At 39.1% G+C, this 14,224-nt stretch overlaps 1 protein-coding gene across 1 annotated transcript in view; it reads left to right on the top strand.

The window, feature by feature from the left end:
- The window catches only part of SCAMP5 (secretory carrier membrane protein 5), a 565,341-nt gene that overhangs the window by 202,250 nt on the left and 348,867 nt on the right, over positions 1 to 14,224 (top strand). The window contains exon 2 of the mRNA XM_044077806.1: positions 10,443 to 10,502. Coding sequence (XP_043933741.1) covers positions 10,496 to 10,502 — 7 coding nt within the window. The 5' untranslated portion in view covers positions 10,443 to 10,495. The remainder of the gene's footprint in view (positions 1 to 10,442; positions 10,503 to 14,224) is intronic.

Genomic DNA, 14,224 nt, shown 5'->3' with positions numbered 1-14,224 from the left:
AGCACCTGATAATTCTTGCTTTGCTTCCCTGTACCTGAGGTAGCTGGCACATTTGAGAATTTCTGTATGCACTTCAACCCCTGAGATACATCCGCTGGTATGCCATTTACCTTCTGTACCTCAATTACTACAACCTTTTCTCTTTCTTTTCCTTCCTGTTGAATTAAATGCTTTGTTTCAATGGATGAAAACAACCTCAGTTGATTTGCTGAAAAGTAGCTCATTTTCTACATCTCTGCTGAAAAGCTGTAGACATACAAAGTCCTGTTAACATTAAGTTTGATGACTTTCTCTTTTTGTCAAAAAGACACTCTCCTTAGTTGCAAATGCCTTGAACAGAGCCACTAGCAGCCATGGAAACTTTTCCGATTGCTGGTTGGTGAAAGTTCCTTTGCACCCACTCTATTTAATGCACTCTTCTGATATTTCAGTCCATTCTGCTATCTCTTTCTCAGAAAAAACACATAGTCTGCCCCTTCCAAAGTCTCCAGAATGCTGAGAAACCTTAATTTTTTTCTGTGGGCTCTATGCGTGACATATAGCTGCTTAATCTTAAATTGTCTCCAGTTTAGTTTCCACTGCTGTTACAGATTGTAGAAAATCAGTCATTGGTAGTGTCTGCCTATGACAGCTGTCCGTTTGATCTTGAAGTGCCTGTTCTGTATCTGTTTTCAGATAATTTTTCCACTTAATTCATGACTTTTGTATTTGCTTTGCATTTGTTTTCACATCATCATTTGGAGCAACAACATGGTCCTGTCTCATGTTTCGTCTTGCAGGGATGCAAGATCTTTAGGTGCAGCATACATAGTCCTTCTCACTGGCCATCTCTCAGACTTTACAAAAGTCACCTTTTCTTACTCATCTCTGCCTAGAAATAAACTGCCCCTTGCAGAACCTGTCAGGATGGTAGTTATGGCAGTATCATAGTAGAAGTGGTGTAGAGGTAACTCAGCAGACTTATTACAACTCATGACAAAGGAGTCTGTACTTTTAGCTGCCAGGCATAGTTGGTCCAAACCAGATGTCCTTTTCTTTGTCAACTTTGTTGGTGGAAGAGCTATCACTTTCTTATGCTAAACATTCAAACTTTAAGTAGTGAACAGCATCTAGTGTTTTTTTTCTCACAAAATAGGATTTCCTTGAGGATGAACCCACATTTAATTTCTGAATTAGTATTGGAGGCATTTATAGTTTTCTTTGCAGTGATGGAAACCAAGGGGGAAAGCCCCATTCTGTGTAATATTGTGCACACTCAGCCCGGAAACTGTCTGAGGAGGATAGAGGAGATTTAAGAAGACTGACCATTATCTTTTGCCATTATTTGGCCAGTCACTGTTGGCAAGTGTTAAACTCCACAATGGTATGGGAGTGCGGGCTTCCCATGCTTGCTTTAAGGATGTTTGTGTAACACATTTTTCCCATGGCCAGTTGGTAATTATTGTCTCAGGCATAACATGAGTTATCAAGCCATTTCTGGGAAGTCATTTGTCTGGCACTAAGCTACTTGAGCTCTGCCTTGGTCTAATCCTTTCTTCTGTTTGGGCTTTTGCTCTGTCTGTAATCTATCAAGACAAACTCCTAGTTAGGCATAGCAAACATGTTATTACCATATCAATTGATGTTCTAGATGCCTTTGAGTCATGACTACCCCTCCACTATCCCAGTTTGGATGTCGTCCTTCCATCTCAAGTCTGGCAAGTACGCATCTTTGTATCTCTTATTTTAATAAGATTGTGCCAATTCTGCATTGTTGTTCTTTGGTATGCAGGTGAAGGCTTACTAGAAGCTAGGGGGCAAACTGGCATATTTCAAGACTGAGCTCATGTCACTAGTGCTCGACTTAAACATGCATCAGTTGGGCATAAGGACATCTGGGAGACCAGGAGTTTACTGGACAAAAAAATAAAAACACTGAATTCTGATCAAGTATAACCCAGCCTAGGCCTCAACAATGTGGGGCCTTTAGTAGAAAAACATGAGACATGGTAAAGAATGCATGTTATTTTTAAGAGTTTGTAACCGCTGCAACATATCTTGTCATTGTTGCAGAGCTTCTGCAGTAAAGGATTGAAATTAATTATGTACATACCAAGTTTCTGTCTGCACTGAACGTTTTTACTTGCTAAGCAGTACACATGAGCTGTTTTTTCCCCATAACACACACTCATGTAGGATAATAGTTTTCCTTTTCCCACTGGCAAAAGATTGGTACAAATTGTGCAGGCTTCATCATGATGTCAGTAAAATGTGAAGGGAGGCATTGCCATGATATAAAGGTAAGAGATGATGTGCTCCGAGTTAACTGTTTAATGAGAAAGCAGAGCATCCTTGGCATACATTTTAACTTTAGGGAACATTTTACCTGGAATCTTTGAAAATGTACTTTATCTTACAGAACATTGTGGTTTTCATTAATAACTGAAATAGTTGTAGCATTTTTCATCATCTGAAAGTAAATGCTGTACATTTTGCTGCAGCACAATTCTTTGCCAGAGAAAAATGACACCTCACTCACCATCTGCTGAACACTTATAATTTTTTTTCTACTGAAATCTATAGTACATTATTCAGTAACTTGATGGTAGGGCACAGAATGACAATTGAAAGAAACCGGTTTCATGGCTTTAGAATGTCATACCTTTTCTCCTTTTTAAAAGCACCTGAAAACAAGAATGCAGTCATTAAAGAAATTCTGCCCAAACATTTGGAGCCATCCAGAAATTTGTCATACAGTTGCATGTTTTCTAGTAATGTTAATTCAGATGCTGCCATGATGCTGCCTGCATCCTCCACATCTTGGCAAGATTAAGCAATTATCACCTTGAAAGATGTATGAATATTAAAAATACACATTTTGTATTCCTTCTGATTTAAGTGCTTTAGTGGTGTGTGAGCTGACAAATGCCTTGGAGTACACTGAGCCTGTCTGCGCATGACTTTGCAAAAAAAAAAGTTTGGTTGCATACAGAGTATTTAATTACATTTTTATGAGAGAGAGAGAGAGAGAGACAGGCAATTCATTTTAGAAACGTGTATGGACTACAGGATGCATTTCTAAAAGTATTTAACAATAACCTTTGCTGATTCACGCTTTACCTATCTTAGAAATCCTGTGCTGTGGCTTAATCATTTTATTTACTAATGATTGTCCACTTTTTACACTTAATTCATTGTATAGAGAAAGGGATTCTGGTGACATAGTTGGGTTAAAGGGATTCTGGTGACATAGTTGGGTTACTGGATCAGTCTTATCTGTCCTTTTCTTTGCCTCTGATTTCCCCATTCCTCACATCTTTTTCTGTGCTATACAGCCTTGAATTCTCTTAGTTTTTAGCCCACAGCCTCTCCCCAAAGACTACTTCAATGACCAACCATTATTTAAGTAGAAAAATATCCTGCACACCTTTATTTTTTTATTTTAAAGCCGTCTCATCTTGCTTTCATACCTTTATTTTTTAAAATGATACTCACTTGGACTTTGTGGATTTGCTTTGTTTTGAAATTATACTTTTTCGAGACTATACACATTAGGTTTGTCCTAAAGTCTTTATATTGTTTCTGGTGAAAGTCATGTACTAGTGCAGTATCTAGGATAGCAGACATCAGTTGACCTGTATACAGGGTTTTAGAAACCATCTAATGATTTAGTTAAGCCCTTAAATAGTCAGTAGTATACATTTTATTTCCGTCTGCAGCCATTTTCAGGACACCCCGTTTTTGACGCATTTCTTTTTTGATGAAACTTGAAATCTTTAAATGTCTTTGATATTTAATCAAACTTTTAGAGTACTGACTACTTCTATGGTTGGCTCCAATTTCATTTGCAGTTGCTGTTTTTCTGCTGTTAGTACAGAGTCCAAGATCAGATGACTTGGAGTAAAGGAAAAGGTGTTGCTTGCAGATGAGTTTTCTGTACATCCTCAGTTTGTACAACATTGGAGATGGTATATTTAAGCAATAATCCATGACTCTTGCTTGGGTATGTCGTGATTTACCCAATGTTGGTTTGGTCATGAAGGTGAAGCCTGAGTGATCAAACAAAGCCCAACCGTTGGTAAATCCTGATGCATCCCGAAACAGTAGTGGGTTATTGCCTATACAATATTATTATTTAAGAAATAAATTATTTGTCTGTATTAAAAAAATGCATTTGTATAACGGAACTTTGGTGCTCTTCCTCCTGTCTTGAAAGCTGATATACTGTGCATGCTTATGGTATGTCCACACACTTGCGCAGTACGTCAGTTTAATACAAGGGACAGAATGGGGAAAACTCTGACTCCATAGCATTCTCACTGTCTTTTGTATTTGTTACCAGGTTTCTTCTTTTCAGCATGAAGTTATGAGAAGAGAAATCTTTGTGCTCAAAAAAAATAAATAAATAAAAAACAAATGAAGAAAATCAGAGACATTCTGCAACCCTGTGGACTGTCACAAGGTAAAATGTTTCTGTTTTTCCTCATTTTCTAGCATCCCTTGTAAAATATGTTGAGTAGCTAAGCGAGCATATGTAAATGGAAAGTTTGGCCACTCAAGAATATTTGAAAGGTGGATTTTTTATTGGTATATGCTCTATTTACAGTAATGTGCTGGTTGGGCTGTCCAATCAGCATGCATGTTATTGAATAACAGTGTGCTGCTATTGTTTAATTATAGGGATTGGAGTATGTTGATGATACCAGTATGTTGAGGGGAACAGAGGGACCTCTGTAGAAATGCTTTAGTTTGTGTTTGTTATTCCATTTGGCTATACTGGCGTGTAGCTTTGATATTTTGTATATTAGCTGCTGTTTTTCTGATTTTTGTTATCTTGGCTACTTGAGACTTGATATTTCATTAAGAATCCCTCCATTTTCTTATAAGTGGTATGCAGTGTTTCACATTATGCAACATCCTCTGTCACAGTAGGATGCATGCCATGAAAGGGGTGGTACATTATGTATTCACAGTATATTTGCCATTAGCTTCCAAAATAACTTGTACATCAGGGTAATATGCTGTGCTGAGATAACTAGCGTTTACAAAGTGAGAGTGAACACAGCATCTTTAACAGTGTGCAACTTGCATTAGAACCTGAAGGATCACTTGCAGGTGTTGGAGGACATCATATCGATGTCTGCTTTTTTCATAAGAGAATGTCTTAATAGCAGTACAAGTAAATGCTTGTATTGGGTTAAGTGCACTCTTAATTTAGTGTTGTAAGACTGTCGCCTTTGAATTTTCCTTTTGCTGGCCTTTAACATTTATTGATAATGTTTTTTTTTAAAACACCTTTATTGAATTATTACAAGTGATACAGGCAAACTTACATTTATAGAAAAGTAATCAAATCATATTAAGTTCATATTTGCAGACATTATGTAATGTTGCTTTGTTATATGCAAATTGTTCAATTCCAGCCTTTTCTCCTCCTTCCTCCTCCAAAACATTTTTTCTGCATGTATTGTTCCCACAATTTCCATTTTTCCTATGTAATTTGTTACTACCCTTTCTAAAGATCCCACGTCCTGTTCTTTTAACTCTGTTACAATATTCACTAAACACAAGAAGAGAACAACTAATAAAATAAACCAAACTGGAGCCAGAATTAAGTTAGCGCTTTCATCCCATTTATTACTGAACTTCCTCAGAACTAACCATCAATTACAGACATTACCTTTTATAAAACCAATTAATTGACATAATTCCCTTAATAATACTCAATCATTTTAAAGTGAAACTGACAATACACTAAGAATGTGTACAAACTTTAGCAGACATCTACTGAATACATACTATATAATGTTCAAATTTATACATTTAAACTTGTGTCTATGAATAAACGTATTGTAAATATACACATTTAAATTCAATTATTCACATAATTCAAATAACTTTTTTTTTTACAGAAATCTTGTCATTTATGCCCGGATTAATATCCGCCCCTAAAAAAATCTGACATTTCAACTCTATACTTTCTAAAAAAAATAATTAAAAGAACCTACAAATTTGTCCTTACTAACTTTTTCTACTACAAAAAAGTAAACTTCTTGAAGTTTGTGCACTTCACTGAGTGCTTGGCCAGCACATTACTTTGATCCTTCTTTTTGATGGCTAACGCATGTTCCCTTCCCAAGTTCAGTTTTCTAATAGCTTTACCTGTATAGAAATTCTCACAGCTGGAGCACACTGTGCAAGGTACACCAGTCCTTCACTTTGACAATTGAATCTCCCCTTTGCTGTTAACGTATAATTTAAATGTTTAAAGTGGTAACTGTGTACCCCCATCATAAACCTACATTGGGTGCATTTAGTACATGGAAATGTACCAAAGCAAAATAGTCATTTTTCTTTACGCTTTTAGGTCCACTCTCCAATTCCTTTAGATTTTTATTTTATTTTATTAATGAATCTTGGCTGGGCCCCCACTACTTTACTAAGTCCTTCATTACCCAGAATAATTTTCCAATTTTCGCTATTTCCTTAATCCTCGGTCCATCTGTACTCATAGGTACAGGAAAGGCATATTTTAACATTTCTTCACCTACTTCATCACATTTATGTGTAGCATTAGCATGAAAACAAACTTTTAAAATGGACGAAAACCTAGTCACTGTTTCTTATAATGTAGCTAATAACTTCATCTAGATCCTTACAAATGTATCCTCTATCGATGAATAGCTGTCTAAGAAAATCTGCTTAACTAATGAAGTTGCCTTCCTCACTAATCATCCTACTAAGCCTTATAACTTGTCCTTAAAAGACATTAAGCTTCATATATTTTGGATGAAAACTTTCGAAATGTAAATAATTGTTAATGTTTTTTTTACGATGGATGTTACTACTAAATTCTTTTCTATTGATGTCAATACTTATTTTAACATCAAGAAAGTTGGCCTCCATTCCAACATTATCTATAGTAAATGTAAGCCAAGTCACCCTCTTAAGTTCGCTGAAGAATACATCCAACTGTTCATTATTTCCTGCCCAGATGAAAAACAAATCATCAATATATTTTGTAATGTACATACTTAAATAATTCTAATTTGGTGAAGTATTCTATTTCCCACCAACACATGACCAGGTTTTCAAACACTGGTGCCACATGTGCACCCATCGCTACTCCGCTTGTCTGTTGGTAAACTCTTTCCCCAAAGATAAAAAAAAAATGTTCATTAATACTAACTTCATAAGCTGACATATTACAAAAGATATCCTGTTTGAGACGGTTTACAATATTCACTACTTCAGGTATAGTTAGGTTAGATTTTTATTTCCATTTTATAGTAAAAGACACCAGAGTTAAACTGAAGGTCTTACAATGTCTAGGTAATTGAGATCTTGTATCTCAGCTTAAAAAAATAATTTCTGTAGTTACTCTTTGCTCAACTAGTATTCCTAACAGAGTACTCTAGACTATTTTTAAATTTTACCAACTCATTACACTCTGAGAACATATGTTCCGCGGTACCGCTTTCTTCTCCTCCAACATTTACCATCTGCCTGAATAAATGGAGTGTGCTTGGAGTATAAAAGTATCTATGCAAAACGCTTCCAGGCAAAAATCCTAAATCTTCTAGATTTTGTTGTATAGTTTGGAGCTGTACACATGTCCTCCCATTGTTGTGTTGTGCATTGCATATCTAATCTCTCTTCCTGATCTTTTCTGACCTCTTCTGATTGATTCCTATAGTTATTGTGCAATATTTTATATGCCTTAGTAATCATCTCTCTTAATAGCAGCTTCTGTTCTGGAGTCAGTTAAATACCAACGCAGATATTTCATTTAAGATTCCACTATCTCTTTTTTGTCTGTACTCAGTCCCCGATAGGGATGAGAATTGCTAGCCTGCAATCCAAATGTCATCTTGGCCTCCTCCCATTCTGTTACCTTTCCTTCTGTAATTGTTTGTTACTAATAGCTTGGTTCCTTTGACAGCTTCTTCTAGTTAATTCCAGCCCCCCTCTTGCCTATTTTCCATACCCCTAATTCTAGTCATTCTGGCATATTTGCAGAATCTCCTTTCTTTATTCCCATGTTGACTTAGTTTTTGGTATACTTTCTACTAATTAATGAATATAATATTCTGTACGACTGTTATTTTCCTTAAGGATCAGAGTCCATAATCTGATTCTTTACTGATTTTTTTTAATTACCCCCCCCCCCACTTCATCATTATCCCTCTGCACTTTGAAGTGTAGCTATCTGCTTGTGTTGTGTAGAAGAGCCTTAACTGTGTAGCTGTAAAGTATGCCTTCAAATCAGTTAATCCCAAAGCTCCTATTCCGAGAGGATCAACTTATCCCACTTGGCCCTTGCCCTTTCCCGCTCCCAAATAAAATCCTTCAGTTCTTTTTTGCTATCCAGAACTTCTCTAGTTGATAAATGTATGCCTGATGATCTTTAAGTAAAATGCAAGCAAATTATAGGTTTATGGGCATCCTTCTGGAGTTGCTTTCTAAATATGAATTGTGATTCACCACAGCTCCATTACTGGGATAAAAAAGAAACCGCATATCTGTGGCATATAGGTATAAAGCCTTGACTATAAATGAAATGATGCGAGTTCTGTTAGTGGCACAGTGTTGATAAGACTAGGTTTGGGATTATGTGAATGAGTAGCTGACACTGGCTCACCTGTCCTAGGTGGAGGTAGTTGACAGGTACTGCTACACTGCCATCCCAAAAAGTGTTGAAGGATTGCAGGGTGAGTTAAGTGATGCATGTAAGTTGGAAGGTGTGCACTTGTGTTGAAGAGCTCACAAGGACTTGCTAGAGCAGTAGTTTGTAAAAGTTGCTGACTGTTTGGGGAGAAGTTAGATATTTAGGAGAGGGCGGTTCTAGATGAACAGAGGTTGGCTTGTACCCTAAGAACCATCTCTTGCTTCCTAGAGGAATGAATGAGCTCCAAAGGCTGTCACCTTAGGCAGGGAATGAATGGACCTTTTGTAAGGTTGTTACTTTAGTAAGAACAAATGCGTGTGGCTTTTGTCCCTGCAAGAGGAAATGAATGTATGAATGTTGGATGCAGTGAGGTGTGCCTGATGGTTATCATGGGGGGATAGGCAAAAGAAATGGCATTACATTTCTTGGCATATCTTTCCCTTTCCTTAGCAAACCATCTAAATTGCACAAAGTATTTCTTTGCTCAAAAATTAATTCTTAACCAAAAATGTAAATGTATTTATCTCAACAAGGCATGATTTTTGTGTTACAAAATATAAACCATCTTCACTTGGCATTATTTTCTCTTCTTTCTTAGATGAATAACTTGCTAAAATACATTTTTTTCTGGTTTAAGTACAGTTTGATAAAAGATATTAGGAAAATAGGGTATAATATATTTTTTTGTTTTAACAAAGATTTCAGTGGAAGTCCTTTTAAAGTGAGCTACAGCAAAATGTAGAAAGAACTGAGTTTATTGGTGTATATTCATATCACTGTTTCATGTACCGTTCATGCATCTCGTACTAGTAATGGTTGGAGAACTTGACACAAATCCAAGAGATTAGTATATGTAGTTTAAGTACTGAGATTAATGTCTAAGTATACAGTTTTATTCTATAATGTAATGGGATATATTCTGACCTGTACAACTAGTCTCCTGAGTCATACCCATTTGTCCTTGGGAATGCAAATTAATTGTGGTCGAGATGTGCATAAGAAGAGAGTAGTTTTGCTTCTGTTCTGCATTTGGAGTGCATGTTGCTGTCTGTGACAGAAACCTGCTGGTCAAAGAGGTATATAGTGCTTTGGAACACACCTCCAATCCAGTTGCCAAAGTCTGCATTTGCATGTTTTACGGAGAGTACTATTGACATTAACACTGTTTACCCGAGTCTGTATTTACATGGTATAGCTAGAGTACCATATGATAAGTGTCTACCAAAGTCTGCATTTATATGGTATACCTGGAGTACTATATGATGTTAAGTGTGTACCAAAGTCTGCATTTGTATGGTATACTTAGAGTGCTATATGACATTTAACACTGTGTCCTGCTTCTGTATAAATTTAAAAGGAAGATGTGACAAACAGTATGTGAATTTAAGAATATAGAGATAAGTGCCAAACCGTACTGACTGAGGGTTGTATGAACAGACACTGATCCGTAGTACAGGGTGATGGGCTGTTGTGCTTCTCAGGGAAGGAATCTGAGTGGTGCATGGGTAAACATGGGAAACTCGTACTACACAAAAGGCTGAGAGCAAAACTAACTGAGTTGCTACTATGTTAAAATGAAGCTTTCTTGGTGGCATGATGGTTCAAAAATATCTTTGGTCACAGCTTGTATTTATAGCGCTCTTGCTTACTGTAATGGGTGTGTTCCAGCAACATAGTGCTGGAACAAATTGTGGAGAAAAAAATTGACATGCAAGCTTGTTGATCTAAAGGTCTGTAAAGAAAATGTGATATGTTAACTAACACAGTTTTTCTTAAATTTGTCTCCATTTTGCAGGTCAGAATACTGCCGTATATATTTAAACTTTACTTTGCAATCAGCATCCAGCCATGGCAGGTAAGAATGCTTTAAGTTTTGGTGCTTTAGATGAGAAACTTTCATTAGCAAATATTTCGGTTATATTTTGTTTGCTTTATCAGTTGCCATTCCTCATGGAATTGTGATATCATGTGGGGTTTGAGAGTTCTTGAGATCCCGAGAATTACATTGTCTGAAGGTTTTTGATCCAGATAGGGTTACTGTTGGTAAACTGGTCTTAAAGGGCCAGACAAACCACAATCTAGACAAGGATTAATTTAAAAAGGCTGAGAGCCTAACCCAAAAGGGGGATACCAGGACTTACTCTTGGAGAATAGCTTGCAGTATTTTGTTCACTGGCAAATGCCTGATGGCCAGGTGACCTATATAACCTGCTTTGGCTCCTCATGAAAAAGCTATGTAGTGCCCTTTTGTGGATTCACTACCAGCAAGGCAAAGGGGTAGAGGTAAAGTGTGATGCCCATCAAATGGCAGGTAGGAATGGGTTAGATTAAGATAGATAAGACCTTGGCAGTGATGGCGTTAAGGAGCAGGATGGATTAAGATGGACTATACCTTGGCAATGAAAACTGTCTTTGGGCATGGAATGTTAACCTCAGTGCTTTGAAAGGATCTTGAACTTGTGCAGGAGATTGAAAAGTACTGGCTACAGTTATTTGGGCTTAATTCCACAGTAAGAGAATTAACATCCTGCTAACTTAGACCCCCTTGGGTGTGGTGCATGGTAGGTACTGCCTAAAGGTTTTGTAGTTCTGGTAGTTGTCATTGCTCATGTGTGTGTCAGGGATGTAGATACCCAAAGAAGAGTGATTTGGAAGAATGGCTTGACTTATCTGAAACCAAATGGTGAATTATCTGCTTTGGTAGTGCTCTTCATAAGAAATGCCATGTTTTTATACAAGGATGCTCATATGTGCACTTGGGACTACACCCCCATGGACCAAAAGCCAGTGATCGACTTTAGTCATGTCATCAGGCTTGAGGACATATGTTCTAAATAGTCTGCTCATGAGTTACTAAGCTGTCAGTTGATCACTGTTTAGTGATGAGCTAGGTTGGGAGGATGGGCAACAAAGGACAGACCTAAAACAAGAGCCTAGATGTATAGTTAAATGTGTTTTAGGAAGAGTTAGCTGATCTGTCTTTATGTAATGAGTTCATCTTCCACCTCTAGAAGAGCTTCTCCCATTTATCTAGAAGGTCAGGATTGTGGAGTCTGACTGGACCCTGCTCAGGATTTTAGCTGAGGGAGCAGCAGGGAACTGTGGTCAGAAGAGATTTGACACTTGTCATGATGATAACCCCAAGATCTACTGGTGGACACCAGTGGTGAAAGAAGCTGCCAAGTTATAGAAAGATGTTTACTGTGCAGTGCTAGCAGTAGGATGATGATCTTCAAGGATGCATCTGCAGTCATCACATATGGGTTGTCCTGCCTCAGGCAGCCCTTCGGTCGGCCGGATTCCAAAGTCTGGGTCCGGCGTCGGCTGATGTCGCCCTTTCCCCTGACGTCAGAGCGCCTGGGGTATAAAAGCGTCAGCCGACGCCATCTTCCCCAGTCTTTCTTGCTGCGTGGTGCCCGAAGCAGAAGCAGTTCGCAAGTGCTGGTCGACCATCTCCTGTAATTCAGCTACCGAAGACTTCAAAAGCTAAGTACCCCGTTGGGGACTCTTTCTTGCCTCAGCCGATGTCAGATAAAGTTAATAATTGCTTAACTTGTGGGAAACAAATACCTCATAAGGATTTCCACTCTTACTGCCTCCCCTGCCTAGGCCCAGACCACGACGTCTCTGCCTGTTCAGCCTGTGCTTCCTTCAACCGACGCACTCTTAGACGTCGGGCGGAGTTTGCAGAGGAATTTTTTGGGGCTAGTTTTTCATAAAATATGCCGTCTGAGACTCCGACTTCACATTTAACAAAGAAACGGAAGGACAAGGACCGACACACGTGGGCCGCGGTTTCGGCTGAAACCACGGCCAGGCCTACCGCAAGTGTCTCAGTCTCGGCTGAAACCGAGTCCTTGGTACTTCCGACCCCCGAAACCGCTCAACCGACAACCTCGGCCCCGGAGGCCCCTGCTGAGTCAGTTATTGAATTTCCTTCAGAAACTGGTGTCTTGGAAACTTCCGACACCATTCCTCTAGACAAAACTACACCAGCACGTGGTGCAGCTAGGCCTCCTGCATCCATGTGCATCCATGTCCATAAAGGCATTCACCAGGGCTAAAGCTGCTAAACATACAAAAGCTATGCCTCCCAGGGTTATTCCTCAGGGGCCCTCTACAAGTTCACAGATTCTAACTTTAGCAGAGGACCTTATTTCCTTAATTAGGGGCTCTCAACCCCATCCGGACAGGGGCTCTCAACCTCCTCTAGACAAAAGGCCCAGGGTTGAGCCCTCTGATCCCCACTCCTCAGAGGAGGCCTCTGATGGCTCTGCTCTCTCGGACTACCAGGAGGAGGCTTTTTCGGCCTACGAGGATTCTGATGCAGAGGAATCAATCCCCTCTGCCTCCCCTCCTGAAGAACTATCCTTCGGGGAGACCCTTCACACTATGAGAGAGCATTTCAAATGGCAGGGCCAGGAATTCTCTGATTCCAGGAAAAGATTAAGAACTTTTCTGCATTTACCTCAGCATAGACCTTTGGCTATTACTCCTGTTTTGAATGTCATTGATGATGTGTACTCTGAGTCTAGCATAACCCCTGACACTCTTCCTCCGGCCCCTGTCAAACCGGATAGGTACTACAGGGTCCCGGACTCGCATCTTTTTCTTTACAAGGCCCACTCTGCTGATCCTGAAACTATTTCCCAGGGCCCTAAAGGGGTTGCAGCTGCCACTACTAAAAATCCACTCCCCTCTGAAAGGGAGTCCAGGGCTTGGTAAAAAAGTGTATACTTCTGCTACTCTTTCTATGAGGGCATTAAATTGTCAATTTCATATGATACAGTACCAAGAGTATTTGTTAGATGAATTGCATAAGAAACTATCTTCACCTGAACCCCTAGATTGCAAATCACTTCAGGATCTGGTACATAACTCCCAGCAGGTTAGCAACCATTTCTTACAGTGTGGTTATGATGCATTGGAAGCTTCATGTAGGTCAGCTATGACAGGTGCAGTCATACGTAGGCATGCTTGGCTGAAGGAACAATCTCTGCCAGACCATGTTAAAGCTAAGCTTCTGGATGCTCCACTGGAAAAGCAAAAGTTATTTGGCTCCACTGCTCAGGAGGTCTTAAAGAAATTTGAGGAAAAGGCAAAATCTGTACAAACAGTCAAAGATTTTCTACAAGTCCAACCACCAAGATTCAGCAGAAATTGGCCTACCAAGAATTGGTCCTTTCCGGACACACAAAGATTTCAGAGAGGCAAGAACAGGCGTGCCAGAGGTAGAGGGCAAGCTAGAGGCTCCTACAGAGGACGACAATGGCAGCCTCCCAACCAGAGAGGTAGTGCAGGACCTACAACTGCTGCACAAGGACAGACTCAATGACTTTGCTTTGACTCCGCCAACCAGGGCTCAATTAGAAGCACCTTTGGGCAGAAAGCTTTCTTTATTCTCAGAAAATTGGCACAGTATTACAAGAGACAAATGGACACTGCAAATAATAGACTGAGGATACAGGTTCCATTTTCACACATTGCCAAAAAGAAAAGGCATGCCAGACCTGCCACCAAATCAAAGGGCAGAGGCTTTGAAACAAATCTCCAACTTAATGCAAATGAAAGCTATAG

Source organism: Protopterus annectens, chromosome 7.part0 (genome assembly GCF_019279795.1).
Source record: "Protopterus annectens isolate FY-2018-M chromosome 7.part0, PAN1.0, whole genome shotgun sequence".
Taxonomy (NCBI): domain Eukaryota; kingdom Metazoa; phylum Chordata; order Ceratodontiformes; family Protopteridae; genus Protopterus; species Protopterus annectens.
This window is presented reverse-complemented; position numbering and strand designations above follow the sequence as displayed.